The following is a 14,153-nucleotide window of genomic DNA, read 5'->3' as shown; positions in this document are numbered from 1 at the left end:
TGGAAACTCGTGTATTGAATATTTCAGTAAGTTTGCAAAAGAGAGAGGTGGTGACTAGCCCATAGCCTACAGGCTGTATACACAGCGGGTGGCACTGTGGTCTAAACCACTGAGCCTCTTGGGCTTGCCGATCAGAAGGTTTGAGGTTCAAATCCCCGCGACGAGGTGAGCTTCCGTTGCTCTGTCCTAGCTCCTGCCAACCTAGCAGTTCGAAAGCACGCCAGTGCAAGTAGATAAATAGGTACCACTGTGGCAGGAAGATAAACAGCATTTCCGTGCACTCTGGCACTCGTCACGGTATCCTGTTGCACCAGAAGTGGTTTAGTTATGCTGGCTGCATGACCCGGAAAGCTGTCTGTGGACAAACACTGGCTCCCTTCGACTGAAAGTGAGATGAGCACCGCAACCCCATAGTCGCCTTTGACTGGACTTAACCGTCCAGGGGTCCTTTACCTTTTACCTTATGCCCCCCAGCAAGACCACCTACCTTTATTGGGGGGAGGTGTGGCAAAATCAGAGGGCTTGTGAACCCTGCGTGTGGCAGTTCAGCCAAGAAAGATTAGCCACCATCATAGAACTTCATAGTATAATCCCCTCCTCAATATTTCAAATCTCCTTCCCTGCTGGCCAGGGCTGCAAAATGGTCCCTAAGCCTGAACTCTCAGCTTACACTTACCCTCGGCGATCAGGTTTCTACTTGGCATGTGTTCTTCACAGGCAATGCTGAAGCGCACACCTGTTTTTTACCCTTACCAGAGTACCACAGAGACTCCAATGGATGAGGATGAACCTGAGCAACCAGCTCAGTACCCCTATTTGGGCCCGCCTCTGTTGGAAGAGCCAGGAGCTGTCATTCCTGACTTGCTCGAAGGGGACTATACAGGAAGCACTCTGCAGCGCTACTGCGAAGATCCCACTGGTGCCTCGATTAATGAAAACGAGAGCCCAGAAGCTAAGAACTACAATTCACCTGTGCCCTGCAGTATGGTTCCAGGTATGTGCCTTGTTCGTAATGTATGTGCTTGCAAAAAATTCAATTGGGGAATCTTGAAAAGTGTTTTGGTGTGGGTTTTGTTTTGTTTCAAAAACAAGCTTCTAGCCCCTGTGGCTGTGGATTGCCAGTACCAAGTGTGGCGTCTTATTTGAGGACTCGAAAAGCCATGTTTGCTGTTAGTTTGGGTGGAAGGTTGGTGGAAGTCACCGTTTCCTGGTTTCGGCCATTTGTTTTGCATTTTTCTTATCCCTGCAGAGTATGTGAATCAGCCAGAAAACAGCCTTCCATCCAACAAAGGCCTTCGACCACCAGGATCCACCCTAGAAAAGCCAAAGGGTCACTTGGGCAAGAACGGGCTCATCAAGGAACCAAAGAACGCCTTCCATAACAGCAGCAGCTTCAGCAACGTGGTGGAAAACCCAGAGTACCTGACGCCCTGCAACCTCCCTCTGGCCGGCCCTTTGCCTCAGGCCTTTGACAATCTATATTACTGGAACCAGGAGACTCCCAAGAGCAACCCAGCAGAATTTTTTGCCGGCTCTGCCGCTCCTGCCACCAACAGCTTTGCCACTACGCCGACGGCGGAGAACCTAGAGTACCTAGGCCTAGCCGAATCGGTTTCTCGCCCCAAGGACTTTGCGTGAGGACCCCTGTCACCACTGAATCCTATTTTTGATATTTAGGCAGCTCAGGACACAAACGAACGAACTATTAATGCATGCAAGATGAGCGGGATTCACTAAGGCCTTAGCACAGCCCTCTTGAGGCCTAGTAGGCCGCTCCTTCTCGTCCTGGCAGTTGGGCGAAAGCACTTTGTTTGTGACAATCTCCTGTCATGCAGTTTGGGCAACCCAGGCCAACTGTCATTTGACATACAGCAGGAATGTACAACAGGACGATCGCCGGGGTGCTCCTGATCGATCCCCCCAAAAGCTCAACAACTCTGGTGCATCCTCCCCCCCAAAAAAGCTCAAAAACTGTGGGCAATCCTCTCCCTGAAAAGCTCAACAGCTCTTGGCAATGACAATGAGTAGATCACTGCCAGTTTTTTTATACTGGGAGTAGATCGCGGTCTTTTGGGAGTTGGACGCACCTGACATACAGGGAAAAAGGGCTGCTCTTCTGCCCCCTCCCCCTCTCCCTTCGAATACAAGACAAAGAGGGTCAGACCACTGACTGGGCTAAAGAACTAAGGGTGGAACGCTACTTTTTTTTTTTTTTAAGGTACATTTTCAAAAAACAAACTTAAGGGTACTGACATGAGGCGGGGAGGGGAGAACCATGAGATCGTGTGTTGTAAAAAATGAGGGCAACACATGGGTGTCGCATAAAAACGGTGGTGTGTTTTCTGTTATTGGTCATTTAATGACAGTGGTAAAAAGGGAATGTGCTTCCTTGACCTTCGGATCGGGGCCAAGGGCACCTGCGTCCTTACAACAGAGTAAAGTGGGGGGGGGGGATGGAATTGTGATGTTCCTTAAACACAACATCTTGGTGGGGTCTGGGGAGGAAGAAGAAAACAATGTTGCCTAGTGGCAAGAGCCTCCTTCCCACCCCTTTGCCCTCTCAAGAAGATTCCAGAAGACGCAGGTGAGGAACTAAAACCAACTTCATTTCTTGGCTTGGACAGCTTGGCAAACTGAGAACAGTTGAGCATCTTAATTAAGAGAGAGAATAATTTTGGAGTGCTTCCCTAAGAAATAACACCATGTTTTGAACTCTCTTTTTTGTATAGCGCCACATTTTATGCCCTGGTGGTTGTTGTGGCTTCCTGTTCTGAGGCAATGGGTGAAAAGGGAAGACGAGAAGCTAAGCTGGCATGTTGTTTCAGAGGGGAGAGGTTAAGTCGCCCCATAGAACCAATATGTAACGTGTAGGGGAACCTGTGGCCCTCCAGACATGGCTGAACGACAACTCCCATCATCCCTGACCATTGGCCAGGCCTGCTAGACAGTGCTGGCCCAAGATATTTTGGCACCTGAGATGAACCACAAAATGGCTCACCACCATGGAAGAAGGGATCAATGAAGATGTACATCAGGAACAAGGGCGGGGGGAATAACGATTGATATTGGGATCTGCCACCTGAGGCAGTTGCCTCACCTTGCCTCTTGGGTGGGCCGGCTAGGGCTGCTAGGAGTTGCTGTTCAGCAACATCTGGTGGGCCAAAGGTTCCTCACACCACTGGGTGGGGCTGGGTGCATGCCTCCTATTACATTGGAGAACTGGAAAGCTGTAGTATGTAGCTATGGGTGCAGCCATTTAGCTTGCCGAGAACTATATTCCTTCCTTTTTGCTTTTTAAAAGAGAGAACATGGCTAATATGTGCTTGAAAGTCTGTGGGCAATGCCTGCTGAAATCTCAGAAGCCTGAGGGGGGTCTAAATTAAGGTTTCCAGAGATGGGAGATGGACTCCGCTCAGTTCCTTCTCCTGTCCATGACAATCAGAAATGCAGAATAACTATGCAAAATGGGATAAATGGTGCAAAATTGCTCCATTCCTGTAATTTATACAGACTGAGAAACAATGCACAAAGCCCTAAAGCAGGGCAATGGTACTCAGCGAATTAATCTGTGAGGACTGTACTTTTTTATCTTTCAAACTGGACATTGCCCCCAGCTCTTGGAAATGTTTTGTTGTCATTCCTCACTCCCCCTGCAGTTATGTTGATTTTTGGATACCTAGTCTGGAGAATTCTGTTAAATGTTCCTTGTTTTTGGAATCTGGCCACGTACCAATCGCTCATTACTTTGGGAGGATGTCTGAAAGCAACTAGGGCAGGATGGTCCTTTTAACCTCAGCCAGCCAAAGACTGCTGGGATGTAGAAGAAAATGCAAGAGGGGGCTTCTCATGAAGAGTGGTGAGAAAAGCTACTGGCCTTTGATCTAGTGCACCAATCACCTTTTTTGTGATCCTCACTGGTTTTCTGTGCCCTGCCTCTTTCTAGTGTAGAGGCAGCCCTACCAATAAACAGGTGACAGCAGCTGTTTCAATGTCTGGCTCCAGGTGCCATTAAGGGCGGCAGAAATTGAGATGATAAATCCAACTCATGGGGGCACAAGTTCTTCTGTACAAACCTCATTGCAGCGGATGGGCTTTCAGTTAAGTCTTGTACAGCGAAACATCCCTGGGGATGTGCAGCAAAGACACATGCACACATTGATAGTATGTGGTAAGAACATAAGAAGTGTCTGCTGGATCAGGCCAGTGGCCCAACTAGTCCAGGCTCCTGTTCTCACAGGGGCCAACTTGGGAGAAACACACAAATCAACATGAGTGCAACAACACTCTCCACAGTTGTGGTTTCCATTAAACTGGTATTCAGAGGCATGATGTCTGTACTGTAGACGCTGTTTGGATTTCTTGCTTCCCCTAATAAAGTTTCTTGAGCCAGCTCAATGGGAGGAACAATGGTGTGTTCCTCAGTCTCCTTACATGTTGAGCTTGGCTGATGAGAGTCACAGTCCAAATTATCCGGACAGCACTAGGTTAGAGATAGTGGCACTAAGCTTGGGCCCAATGCTCCCTATTCCGTTGCCTCCATTTCTGTCTTGTCAAGATGGTGGACTCAATTATTGTCTAAAACAATGTGGAATGTTCACTGTACCTACAGCCAGTCAGTCCCCATCCTTCCTCAGGGAGCGGAATTTGGGGGGAAAATTAACAGCACAACGGATGTGGATGTATGGATTTTGCCAAGAAACCAGGAAGCCGTCTCAGTAAGGGCAAACTGCCTGAGGAAGAAGCTCTCTGGAGCTGTCCCTCCTTGCATGCACAAAGGTGAGGGGAGCTACCATTAGCATCAACTGAAGAAACACGTTTAGACTTCGTTTGTGGTGTGGGAGAAGGTGGGGAAATGACTTGTGCCATTTCTAAAGTTTGTTCCACCCTGACCCCTTGCCCTGTTCAATCTCTCTCTCTGAAACCTGTGTTTTCCAGCTTGTGGGTACATTGAAGGTATTCTGCTGTGGGTGACTTTTAAAAGAATCAGTTGTGTCATAAGTATTTGTATATCTGAGAATTGTACTGTACAATGGTTTTCATTTTCTACACTATTTGTCTTGAGTAATTATTGGCGTTTGTGAATTTGGTATACAGGGTGTTTGCGGGGCCATTTTTTGGTTGGATTTCAGCTCCCCTAAGTAAGGTAACCCGGGTGGCGCCGTGGGTTAAACCACAGAGCCTAGGACTTGCCGATCAGAAGGTCGGCGGTTCGAATCCCCGCAACGGGGTGAGCTCCCGTTGCTCGGTCCCTGCTCCTGCCAACCTAGCAGTTCGAAAGCACGTCAAAGTGCAAGTAGATAAATAGGTACTGCTTTGGTGGGAAGGTAGACGGTGTTTCTGTGCGCTGCTCTGGTTCGCCAGAAGCGGCTTAGTCATGCTGGCCACATGACCCGTAGCTGTACGCCGGCTCCCTCAGCCAATAAAGCGTGACGAGCACACAACCCCAGAGTCGGCCACGTTTATTGGTTTCCTCTAGAGCAGTGTTTCCCAAGCTTGGGTCTCCAGCTGTTTTCAGACTACAATTCCCATCATTCCTGACCACTGGTCTTGCTATAACTAGGGATGATGGGAGTTGTAGTCCAAAAACAGCTGAAGACCCAAGGTTGGGAAACACAGACCTAGAGGCAGACCTTTTATACACCAATGTGAGGTTGCAGTCTCTGGTGGCATTTTTGGTATCACTAAGGGGCAGAGACCTGATCCATCACGGGCTCAGTCTGAAGGGAAGTTCTTGTAGAAGCCCAAGATATTGAAATAAATAGGCATTGTGGAAGAGAACATCGGTTTCATTTACATCAGGAGTGAGGAACCTGTGGTCCTCTAGCTTTCATGACCAACAGTCAGGGAAGATGGGAGTTATAGTTCAAGCAACATCTGGAAGGCCCAACCTCCCACCCACTTCAAATTTTCTGCCTCGGGGTTTGGTTCAGACCCAGTGTCCTGTAGCACTTTGTTCCTTGCCAGAAAGTTCTAAATTCCTTGAAGATTCAGTCTTCAAATCAATGTATGCACAATGAGCCAGTGTGGTGTAGTGGTTAAGAGCGGTAGACTCGTAATCTGGGGAACCGGGTTCGCGTCTCCGCTCCTCCACATGCAGCTGCTGGGTGACCTTGGGCTAGTCACACTTCTCTGAAGTCTCTCAGCCCCACTCACCTCACAGAGTGTTTGTTGTGGGGGAGGAAGGGAAAGGAGAATGTTAGCCGCTTTGAGACACCTTAGGGTAGTGATAAAGCAGGGTATCAAATCCAGTATTGAAATGTGCTTTCAAAGTTTACTCCGATGACTACTTTTTGTGGCCCAAAATCCCCGCTGCCTTTTGCCATCCATTTATTTTTCTTTCCAACCGTTCAGTGGAAAAAAATCAAAACTTTTTTTCATATAATATGTAAGAGAAGAGTATCTTAGTCTCAAAAAGATTGTGCCTTCCGGAGTCAAAGCCTTTCCCCTTGTATGTAAGGACTGGGTAGATCCGAGTTTGTTTTTAAAGACTATATTTTTAGAAGTGTATATACAGAACTGGATACCATAGAGCAGTGGTCAGCAACAGACAAAATTGTGAGCTGACTGGCCATAAGTTATGAAGGCAAACACCAGACCATTCTGCAGCAGTGATCACTCCCATGTAAAAGTTTAGAAACCACATGCTTGCTTTCTGTTTGAAGGCTTTTTAACCCCAAAGCAAGGGCAGCTGAGCCCAGGACATGTTGGAATTCCTAAATTTATGTGTTCCTATCAGTGCTGCTGCTTTTTCCCTGTAGGTCTCTGAACAATTTGTTCTTTTGGGAAAATCTCAGAACAGAAGAGCGTCAGCATGTTTGCTTGTACGTATACTGCACAGCTGCAAGTCATTCCCAGCAAAAGGTTGCCAGGTCTCAAGGCTTCAGCTAATGTTTCCACTTTTAAAATGCCCCAAAGTCTCTTGCAGGCGTAAAAATTTGGTGTTTGCCTTACTATCCTACGCAGAAGAAAATGATAGAAACGGGCGGCTTAACCTTCGGAACAGGAGAGCCAGACCTTTGAGAATAGCTTGCCCCCTTGACTTCTCACCCTAAAATAACTCCTTGGCTAACATCCTGAAACTTTGGGTCAAAGTGCGAGAACTGGCAATTTTGTACCTGATTAAAGACACTATACGTATCTGCCTTGCCTGGAGTGCGCCTCCAAGGCCAAAGTCACACCACTGTTAGCAGCACTGAGGTGACTTCCCTGAGTGCAAACTTGGGCAGTGTGTATAGGATGCCCAGACAACAAGACACAACACGCCCCCCCCCCCCAAATATGTCACTGATGTGATTCAAAGGAAAGCAGGGCAATGTTTGGCACCAAATTGGCTGCAGGAGTTGCTGGAAGGAGAGACACAAGGCATCATCCAGCCGTCTTAGGGACTCCACACTGGATTAGTGTAGGGTTTACTCCTTAGCCTTTTCTTCTTCCAAAGATGTCCTTCAAGGTGGCTGTGATGGCCTGGGAATCTGATTCAGAGGCTGAACCTGAGGAATCCCAGCCTGCACAGGAGTCCCCGCCTCCAGGCAACCTCCAGATCCTTGACCCAGGACTGGACTCAGACCACGCCACACGGTAACCCCCCCCCCCCGGACTAGCACAGTGGCAGAGGTTTAGGATCAGTTTTCCTTCTCCTATTTGGGCTACCTTTCCAGGTTGATGAACCCCATCTGCCCCTCAATTCTCTTTACAGCATGCACAGAAAATGAACAACTTCCACACACACAAAAGGAGATAATTTACTCCGAGCATTTAACTTTATATAAATTGGACCAAACATAAATTCATCAACGTTTGCAGCACGTAAACTAGACAACAGGAGGTGGTGGGAGGCATGACTGGCGTTCTCCGATCTCCCCCTTCTTAAAGAGTTAGCAGCAGCACTTGTGTGTCACTTTGCACTTCAACTGTGGCAGATGTGCCAAAGTCACCAATTGACAGATTAGAAAAGTGAAAACAGGGTGATAAAACCCAAGAGCCTAGAAACAGGGTGGAGGCGTGAAAGAGGAATTTCAGATTTGAGCTAGATGAGATGGATATTCATGACAACAATTACACAGCAGCTCTTTGTGTGGCCTATTATGCCAGAGCTTTTCCCACCCCTGTTCTGTTTCATTGGCTGCTATATCGCACTGGCAGGGAAACGTAACAGCATAATCAGGCCATCATATTCATTCTGTATTACTATCAAGGAGATGCAGGTCTAAGCATGCTAACTGTAAGAGATTAGGGTTGTTGTTTTTTTTAAAAAAAGGCATGTGTGCATTCATATGCGCAATCTAACCAGAATTAAACATCTCAAGTCCCACGGGTTTACAGCAGGAGAACTGAGCAAGTATTTCAATCCTGAAATCAACAGATCTTGAAAATGCTTCCTTGAATAGTTGGATAATGCTTGAGAATATATGGTTTAGTTGGGTTTTTGTTTTTTTTTAAGTTCTTGCAGTTCTGCAGAGAGAATTATAACCATTGACTAAACAGCTTTGAAGAAGTTCTCACTGTTTCACTAGCCTGTTCTGAACTATGCTGAGTTTCATGCTAGCCTTCAAATAGAAAAAAAAGGCCAAAGCAACCGGCAGGTAGGTAGACTCAAGTGATGGCAGATCTTGTAAAAAGCATGGGTTCTATTTTCTCCTTTGTCCAAAGATCTGGTCTGGCTTGAGGAGATCTGTTCCACTGCAGGTGCCTGCCCTGCCCTTATAGCTGCTGTAATAAAAGAAGCCCCAAATCTCTGTTGTACAGGTTGCTATGGATCATGGGTGGGACTTGAACAAGCTCTGCATCACCACTGTACTGGCCAATTAGGTAGACCTTAACACCAAAAGATGAATGGCTTCAAGTCAAGCCAAGCCTCCACTTTCAAGCCCACATTTGGGCGGCGGTGCAAGACAAAGAAGGGGACAATTGCAGAAGTGTTGTGGAAATTCTCCCACATATTGTGCGAACAGTGAGCAGCTTTCTACACTGGTCCCCAAGACTATAGTTTGAAGGTGTCTGAGGGTCCTTCAGAGCTTGCTGCAACAGTATGAACCCAATCCAGACTGGATAAGACAGGGTTTCAATGAGGGCAGGATGAAATACTAGCTTATCCTGGCTCACAGTTAAAGGGTTATGGGGACCTGGGAGGAAGAAGATAGCTGATGGCCCAGGATGAACCACTAAAGGTCAGAAGAGATGACCCAATTCTGAAAGGAGATGGGGGAGGGCTTCATCCTTATCAGTTACACATAAGGACAGAAATGCAGCAGTCACATTAAGACAAAATCCATTCTGGTCTTTTTAGAAACAGGAGAGGCTCCCCAAGCAGGAAGGCTGATCCGCCCAAATTAATTTAGCAAGCACCTTGTTCTCCTCACCTCCTTAAAGTGGCTCAGGTTCTTGCTTATAAGGCTTCATGTGTGTTAGCAACCCAAATCACCTTGCTGTGTTTCATCCTCTCTCCACCTACCAAGGTAATTAAACTAGAGTAGGAGGTGGAGGCAGGGAGAGCGAGCATTAAGGGTGGGCGGGCAGGTTTGGGCCAGAGAAAAGAGAGACTTAAAGGATGACACAAGGTGGTCGGCTCTTGGTGATCTTCTCAAGGGGCTCCCCGTTGCCAGCCTTGCGGATGGCTTCAATGAGCTGCAAGAAGAGAAAGGAGAAAACCGGAAGTGTGAATTCTTCATATGCAGCTAAAGGATCTGAATAGCCGAAAACCTGGCGATTTCAAAATAAGTGCCAGCTGTTCCGCAGTACATAACCATAGAGTCATAAACACCCATACACACACTCCTCCTTCCTTCCCCATAAGCTCACCTCTAGAAATTGGAAGTTAGTTTTTGCAACTAATGCTGTACACTTTAGCAGCTGACGAATCAACTATGGGTTGTTTCCAACTAAATTTTACTCAGAGTAGACTCAAAGAGATTAATGGACCTAAGTAATCTATTTATTTAAATGGTGAAGCCTAGAATTAAGAGCATGCTAGTTTTCTTTTTCAAGGCTATTTTGCTTTTAGGGGATGATTTCTTTTTTTAAAAAAATCAAATATTAAAGCTCTCTTCATTTTCTAAAAAAACTAGAAGTTTGAAAAGCTTATTTTTATTAAGCTGTGACTTATTTCAAAGAGGCACCAATACAGAACTTTTGGCGGCACACAAAGCTATTTAAGTTTAATGAGCTGTCTGCCTTTTAAGATTTTGAAACGCCACTTATAATACTCCACAACTGTGACAGATCTTTGGACCAAGGGAGCCCGATTAAGAGCACAGCTGTCTTTTAACAAAAACAAGCATCTTCAAGATGTAACAGATCTTCTAGATGTTAGAAGAAGCTGCCACTACTTGGATTAGGATGGAGAAATGCAACTTGCCTGCATTTTGGAGTACAAAAAACTCCATGCACAATACAATACATTTGGGGAAAGGGTAACTGGCAGCATATTGGACACTAGGGAATCCCACGGTGTCAGCATTCGAAACTCCCATTGTTCTAGGTGTGTTTTGAGACAGGGAATCTCATTAATGTGAGCAGTTTCTGAGCTCTGGGGGTAGTACTGCGCCTAAGATTTCAGATTAAAACTGCCACTGCTGGAATGAAAGGACCTTTTTCTGCCTCCATTTCCAGCCACTTTGAGGACTGGAGAAGGAACCCTCATAAGAATATTAGGAGGGCGGGCAGGGGAAGTGTGGCTGTGTTTTTTGCAGTCTTCAGATCAGGACTAGACCATGTGAAAAAATGAATATAAGAGTTTAGCTGCAGTTCATTCAATTTCAGCTTTGTACTCTTGTTATAAAAAAGCGTGCCTAGACATTCCGTTGCTGTGCCCATAACCAAGGTTTAAGGTGCCATTTAGCTCCCAGCTTTCATATTTCAGTTTCTAACACTGCACGGTGCACCTGTTACCATAGTGGCTGAAGCATCCTCCCCAAACTATGGACTTGGAACTGCTGCAGGGGGTGGGAGGAACTTACATCTTTCTCATAAGGGAATCCTCCATTTTCAAGTTTGGAGAAGATCAGCTGCCCATTTATTTCTATTTCAAAAGCACCTGTAAGGGGGGGGGGGAGGGAGAGACAATATAGCACGAGGATAAACTTAGCTCCAGCTTTATACCAACTGCTCATCACCATTTCACTGCCCAGATATTCGGCAATAAATCAAGATGACAAAATATCACAAAGGAAAAAGCAAACCCACAGAAGCCATGTGGCTTGAAGAGCAAGAAGGTCCAAGATGGCAGGGGCAAAACTAGGCTCTTTTTCACCCAGGTCAAAGACCCAGTTTGGAAAAACAAAACAAAACCATGTGTATTTGCATACACATACAAACGCACACAGAGGTTGGGAGCTTCGATGGCACCCCTCTGGAGGCTTAGCCTGGGGCAGAAACCCAGATAGCACACCCCACCCCATCCCACCCAGCTACACCTCTGCTAGATGGCACACTAGGAAGTGAGCCCAATCCACATGGGAAAAGAGAAGGCACATCATCTCTCTCCTGTCATTTGGGCTGCGTACACACTACACCTTTAAGGCACATTTGAAGCACCATTCCTCCCATCAAATAATTCTGGGCACTGTACTTTGTTAAGGGTTGCTGGGAATTTTAACTCTAAACTACAGTGCCCAGAATTCTTTGAGTGTGGAAACGTGCTTCAAATGTGCTTTAAAGGTATAGTGTTTACACTGCCTTATTCTCTCTTTCTGGTTACAAAACTCCCAACTCCCAGGGGAGGCCATAGGCTAGGAAGCTTCAGACTGTGTTCCTAAGATGCCTGGGGTTCCGCAATGAGAAGATTAGCAATGGTCGACAAAGGGATCTGAAATACTGCTGGTGCCCATTGCAACTGAGGTTCCTTTGCTAATGTGGGGGCGGGGGGGGGAGGTTGATTGTATTCTAGGGCACAGGTCTTCAACTGGTGGGTCAAGAGACAGATCCCGTCAGATCTGTATGGCTGCCTCCACAACTGGAACCCAGCGATGCTAACAGAACCAACCCATTTCTAGAGCATTATTGAGCATGCTGATGAGGCTAACATCCCACACAATCCTCATTTTAACCTAACAGGAATGCTGAATGATGTGTTCACCCTCATCACACTATGAATGGGGTCCTTACTCATTGCTGCTACTGTTAGCATGGAAAGTTCCACAGAGACCATACCTGTCCCTCCAAGCCGCGATTCAATCTCCACGTCAGGAAATTCCTCTTTTACTGCATTTTCCAGCTCTAGGTAGGCAGACTCAAAGCCACAAGGTTTGCTAGGAAGAAAAAATTGGTTAGGGTGTCAAATGGAAGCTGAAGATGGCAATGACGAATGGAGAGGAGGACTTGTGAATGGAGTGAGGGGGGGGGAGGGATAAAATATTTGCTATTTGTATGTGACTGCTTTTGTTTAAAGGCAGTGCTGAAGTGGAACACCTGTTCAGATGTGACTGGCCTTTGAAAAAGGCAGAAACTTGCACCAAGTGCTTGATCCAGACCCCCATTCTGCAGGATCCCTGGTTGTGTGGCTTTGTAACAGAACAGTGCTGAATGAAGTACAGCGGTGGAGTCTGATCTGAAGTTTCAGGGCTTCTTCCTTCTTCCCAACAACTCCAGAAAAGTAAAATCCCAAGGCAGTGAGCCCAAACCAAGAGGGCAGGCTACCTGTTGCTTGTCTTGAGGATTCTGCCACTGGCTTCTCCCTGTCACCCCACCCTCAGTCTAGACATCATTGGAAGCACCAGGCACTGGGCTAAGTTTTCTACTGGTTTACATGAGTCATCCTACTCTTGCTAGCTTAGTCCACTCTGTCTGCCCCGTCCCAGGCTCCACACATTGATCTGCCAGTGAAACTAGACCAAGTGCAGCCAGAACCCAGCCATTCTAGCTTTGTCCCCCAGCCTTCCTTCTGGCCAAGTTATGTAAAGGCAACATTGATGCTTAGGGCAATGAAGGTGACATGCAGTGTCAGCCCTGGGCTGTTTGTAAGCAGGAAGACAGGCAAGTAGCAGGTTAGCAAAGGGCTGGCTGAGGTTGGTGGGGCTGTACTCCTGTTCTCCATAATGGACCAGCCCTCCCTGACTTAAGGCTCCCTTTGGTCTTTCCTAGAGCTGGTCTGGGAGGAGAAAGCCTTCTCTACGGCTCTCAGAAACGCCATAAGAAGAGGGGGCAGCCTCAAGTTTGCTAGGAAATTTCCCTTGACTAATGGCAGCCTGTTGATAGCTCCGTCAGGATTGCATAAGACTCTTAATCTCATGGTTGCATGCTGGATCCCCATATTGGGCAAAAAGACTCCTTCATGGCTGGGAGCTGGACTAGATGACCCTCGTGGTTCCTTCCAATTCTATGATTTTTATTTTTTGGAAGGGGTGTGTGACACATAAAGGTGTAACACTCGCTTTGGAAGCTCCTCGGGGCAGGCCCTTGTCCTTCTGGTTGCGAGGAGTCCTTCAACCGTGGCTCCCCAGGAGTTGCTGGCTGGGCCGGATTTAGGTTTGATGAGGCCCTAAGCTACTGAATGGGGCCTTTATATGTCCAGCACGTAACAAAAGATGTATTTTATCAAAGTAATTGTTGAACGGAAATACAATCAAAACAGTTTTTTTCCTTTAATTTTTTCGGGGCCCCCTAGGAAAGTGGAGCCCTAAGCTATAAACTTGTTTAGCTTATACGTAAATCCGGCACTGCTGGACTTCAGCTCCCGTCCCGTCCCCCGTCCCCCCGCTGCCACCATCTAACGCTGCGAAGCGCAAAGAAAAGAGTGCAACGCGGGAGGGGCGTGGCTAAATCGAAGCTGGGCGGGGCCAAGCAGTCAACCGCGGAGTCTTTCAAAGAGAGAGGGCGTGGCCAGGAGCGCGCTAAGGGCGTGGCTGCCGGGGCGGAAAGTGGGCGTGGCCACGACCTCCCGAGCCTCCTTTCTCTCTCACCAGTATTCCACCACGATCCGAACTCCCGCTCCCGTGGCTGCCGGGGCTTCCGCAGCTGGCTCGCCGGACCCGCTCATCGCGCCGCCGCCCAGCCAGCCAGCAGGCCCAGCCAGTCCCTCCCGAGCCGCAGCGTCGAGAACGTGAGGCGCGCTTCCGTCGGGTGCAACGTCACGTGCGTGGGGCGGGGTTGAGAGGCCGGGAGAGACGGCGCTTCCGGGTTTCCGCCTCTCGGCGGGAGGTCGGGTTGTGACGCCATCG

General features: G+C 47.6%; 3 protein-coding genes across 3 annotated transcripts in view; 2 read left to right on the top strand and 1 right to left on the bottom strand.

Moving 5' to 3' along the window:
• Positions 1-5,046, top strand: part of ERBB2 (erb-b2 receptor tyrosine kinase 2) — a 55,609-nt gene extending 50,563 nt beyond the window's left edge. Inside the window, exons 26-27 of the mRNA XM_080978256.1 lie at positions 757-994; positions 1,250-5,046. Of these exons, the coding sequence (XP_080834382.1) occupies positions 757-994; positions 1,250-1,638 (627 nt within the window). The 3' untranslated portion in view covers positions 1,639-5,046. The remainder of the gene's footprint in view (positions 1-756; positions 995-1,249) is intronic.
• Positions 5,047-7,754: 2,708 nt separating this feature from the next.
• MIEN1 (migration and invasion enhancer 1) lies at positions 7,755-14,030 on the bottom strand. Its single transcript, XM_080978379.1, has 4 exons — positions 13,896-14,030; positions 12,148-12,245; positions 10,956-11,032; positions 7,755-9,624 (listed from the first exon to the last, which is right to left on the bottom strand). Exons 1-4 carry the CDS (start codon positions 13,970-13,972, stop codon positions 9,541-9,543), a joined length of 336 nt encoding a protein of 111 aa, XP_080834505.1. The 5' UTR covers positions 13,973-14,030; the 3' UTR covers positions 7,755-9,540.
• GRB7 (growth factor receptor bound protein 7) overlaps positions 13,909-14,153 on the top strand; it is an 83,688-nt gene continuing 83,443 nt past the window's right edge. Inside the window, exon 1 of the mRNA XM_080978299.1 lies at positions 13,909-14,035. The gene's annotated coding sequence lies outside the window, so the exon portion shown is untranslated. The remainder of the gene's footprint in view (positions 14,036-14,153) is intronic.

Source organism: Podarcis pityusensis (assembly GCF_964106645.2).
Source record: "Podarcis pityusensis genome assembly, chromosome: 13".
Classification (NCBI taxonomy): Eukaryota; Metazoa; Chordata; class Lepidosauria; order Squamata; family Lacertidae; genus Podarcis; species Podarcis pityusensis.
Note: the sequence above shows the minus strand (reverse complement) of the source record. Positions and strands in the feature narration are given on the sequence as shown.

Excerpts from the sequence above, each read along its gene's own strand:
- MIEN1 (XM_080978379.1), bottom strand. The coding sequence starts at position 13,972 with ATGAGCGGGTCCGGCGAGCCAGCTGCGGAAGCCCCGGCAGCCACGGGA. Across the intron at positions 12,246-13,895 it reads CGGATCGTGGTGGAATACTG|CAAACCTTGTGGCTTTGAGT; the intron begins GTGAGAGAGAAA and ends TTTTCTTCCTAG. Across the intron at positions 11,033-12,147 it reads ATCGCGGCTTGGAGGGACAG|GTGCTTTTGAAATAGAAATA; the intron begins GTATGGTCTCTG and ends CCCCCCTTACAG.